Source organism: Triticum aestivum, chromosome 6B (assembly GCF_018294505.1).
Source record: "Triticum aestivum cultivar Chinese Spring chromosome 6B, IWGSC CS RefSeq v2.1, whole genome shotgun sequence".
Classification (NCBI taxonomy): domain Eukaryota; kingdom Viridiplantae; phylum Streptophyta; class Magnoliopsida; order Poales; family Poaceae; genus Triticum; species Triticum aestivum.
Genome location: NC_057810.1, coordinates 95,441,407 through 95,444,308, shown reverse-complemented (window position 1 = coordinate 95,444,308; position 2,902 = coordinate 95,441,407). Strand labels below are relative to the sequence as shown.

At 45.6% G+C, this 2,902-nt stretch overlaps 1 protein-coding gene across 1 annotated transcript in view; it reads right to left on the bottom strand.

Annotated features, from left to right (window-relative positions):
• Nucleotides 1–1,334, bottom strand: part of LOC123138904 (BTB/POZ and MATH domain-containing protein 2-like) — a 35,347-nt gene extending 34,013 nt beyond the window's left edge. The window contains exons 1-2 of the mRNA XM_044558752.1: nt 886–1,334; nt 613–773 (exon numbers count right to left, since the gene is read on the bottom strand). Of these exons, the coding sequence (XP_044414687.1) occupies nt 613–773; nt 886–1,334 (610 nt within the window). The remainder of the gene's footprint in view (nt 1–612; nt 774–885) is intronic.
• Nucleotides 1,335–2,902: the final 1,568 nt, after the last annotated feature.

Below are 2,902 nucleotides of genomic sequence, written 5' to 3'. Positions count from 1 at the left end.
GCCCGACTGTGGCATTTCTTTTAAAGCCCTTTATGTGGTGTCGCTCAGACGCCCGACTGTGGCATTTCTTTTAAAGCCCTTTATGTGGTGTCGCTCAAAGGTCCGACTGTGGCATTTCTTTTAAAGCCCTTTATGTGGTGTCGCTAAGATGCCCGACTGTGGCATATTTGTTATTTATTTCGTAATTTTAATACTGCCATGTTATTGCATTTTCATAAATAACCTACTTACATGCATCAGAGATTTATTTTTGTGACTGACGTCATGAGCATTAATATTTCGGAACATTGTTGTTATATTATACCCGTGTTCATAATGTCTGCGAGTACATTCAAAGTACTCACTGGCTTGTCCCTGGCTATTGTCTTGGCCATATTTCTTGCGCGAAGAGGAGCGACCGAGAGGACAGCCCCGGAACCACGTAATGGTGATAGCAGCCTCGCGAAGATAGGAGTTATGGCACGAACCGGTGCTAAAGGTTCGCCACGAACCAGTACTAATGAGAACGGCCGGCTAGCCGTTGGAACCAGCACTAATGGACACATTAGTGCCGGCTCAGAATCAAACCGGCACTAATGTGTCTCATATTAGGTCCTTTTTCTACTAGTGCACTTATCTTGACAACACTCGATTCATTCATGGCACCACAGAGTTGTGCCTTGAAGACGCTCGATCGGGCTACGAGCAGGCACCGATGCGCGGCAAAATCCTCACCGCCAACCTCAAATGTAATGTGAGCACACTCCTTGCTCAGAAGGAGATTGCCAAGATGGCTTTGCAAGTCAGGCGGTGGCAATTTTGTGAAAGGATGGGCGACGGAGCAGGTGCGAACAGGCGCTCCGCCCCTTGGTGTTTGCGCCCGGCTTGCATACAACAAGGTCACACCGGAGGATGAAGCTGCCGTCCTTGAGATGCCTTGATCTTTCGACATCCTTCATTTTCATGAATTCGTACTGGCCATCAAGATGTTCATCCAAGTAAACTGACTGGCTTTGGCGGATGTTCTTTGGCACCCGCAACTCGGATTGGTCAACGGAACTGAAAACATACTGAACGTTAACGCTTGGCTCGATATCATCGTCAAGGGTAAGGACAAGCGATATATATTCTTCATCTTCGAAACCATTTGGGTGGTAGTCAATGATCCAGCGACGGCCTACAACAATAAAAGTATGAGACTCGATCCACTCGTCCTTGGGAGTTTTCTCCTTTGTGCGCGAGTAGCCTTGGACAACGAGCAAGTGGTACCCGCTATCCACGCCAGCGTCGACGACAGATTCGGTGGCCGCGCACAACTTGTCGTCGGCGATGAGAGATGCGCCAGCAAAATCCATATCCGACATACCTCGAATAGTAGAGCTGGGAGCTTGCGAGAAAGATTAATAGGGTATGAGATGTGGTGCAACATTAGTGGACATCGTGCGGAAAGAACGATGAGCGTTTTTTTTCGATAAACAGGGGATCGCCCCCCGGCTCCATTTCATATAGAAAGAACCCACAGCGTAACAATGTCTTACAGATCCAGGACTCTACAAAAACAAAGGACAGACTCAGGAGGAGAAGCATCACCCCCCCACAACACCAAATTTAACAACCGAAGCAAGTATGCAAACTGTCCACCAGGACCTAAAAACTAGACCACTATCCTTGCACTATCTCACATCAAACACGGGAACAAACATGCCAAACTGCTCTAAACGGAGAGAGTCCCCCACCCGATGTTGACCACATGGATGCTGTCAGCTTCCTATGGGTGTTGTAGTTGGTACTCCTGCGTGGTCTTCCCTCCATGAGCAGCCTTCCCCAGTGCTCTTTTCCAGAGCCCATCATCAGCGCTTTGGTCTTCGAACCATTTGCGGCAGCTCAACCCGGTTCCAGCATCAGTGGTTTTCTCAGTCGTTCCTAGATCAGTTCCTGAAACTCTTGCATCTTTTCCCCCTGGAGATCTTGGAACAACTTGGTCCAGTCCCTCAGATAGCGATAAACCAGCCCCAAGACCTGTTTCATAGAAATCCAAGAGCATTATTAAAGACTACATAATTCCTAAAATTCCACAGTCCCCATAGGACAACAGAGCTCACAACATTTAGTTGCTTGCACTTCTTAGCACACAACCAATATTTTGCTACAGATTCAAAACCAACAACAGGGATGTTAAAGACAGATTTAACCTCATCCCAGATTAGCCTAGCTATCACACACTCAAAAAGCAAATGATGAACAGATTCAATCTCTTTGCAAAAAAACACATTCTAACGATTTTGCTATGCCTCTCTTCCTAAGATTATCACATGTCATGATTTTATTCTTTGAAAAGAGCCATAGGAAGCCTTGAACTCTAGGTGGTACTTTCACACTCCAAACAGCAGGAAGATAAACATGTTGTATCCCCCTGAAATTAACAATAGCATAGAGGGATTATAGAAGAGTAAACTCCTTTTGACTCATATTTCCAAATCAAAGAATCAGTCCCCTGGGTAAAGTCAGTCAGGGATAAGATTTCAACCAACTCAAACCATTGTGACATCAGCTCATCCGAGAAGGTCCTTTTAAAGGTGCATTTGAGCTCCTGTCCATCCCAGATCTCTGCAATGGTTTTATTCTTCTCATTTACCAAGACATACAAGTCCCAGTATTGAGTGGCTAGGGGAGTATTAGCATACCAGGTATCTTCCCAAAATCTAACCATTCTACCATCACCTACTTTCCATTTGTATCCCACCTTCACAGCGTGCAAAGCCCACATAAAACTTTTCCAAAAACTGGGAAGGGTGCAGATCCCTACAACAAAGAATGTTGGGTTTTTTAGTATTATATTTGTTATCTACAATCCTCCTCCACAGGGACCCCTCTCCAGCTATGTACCTTTTAACCCAAGATCCAATCAGGAAAAGGTTCATAT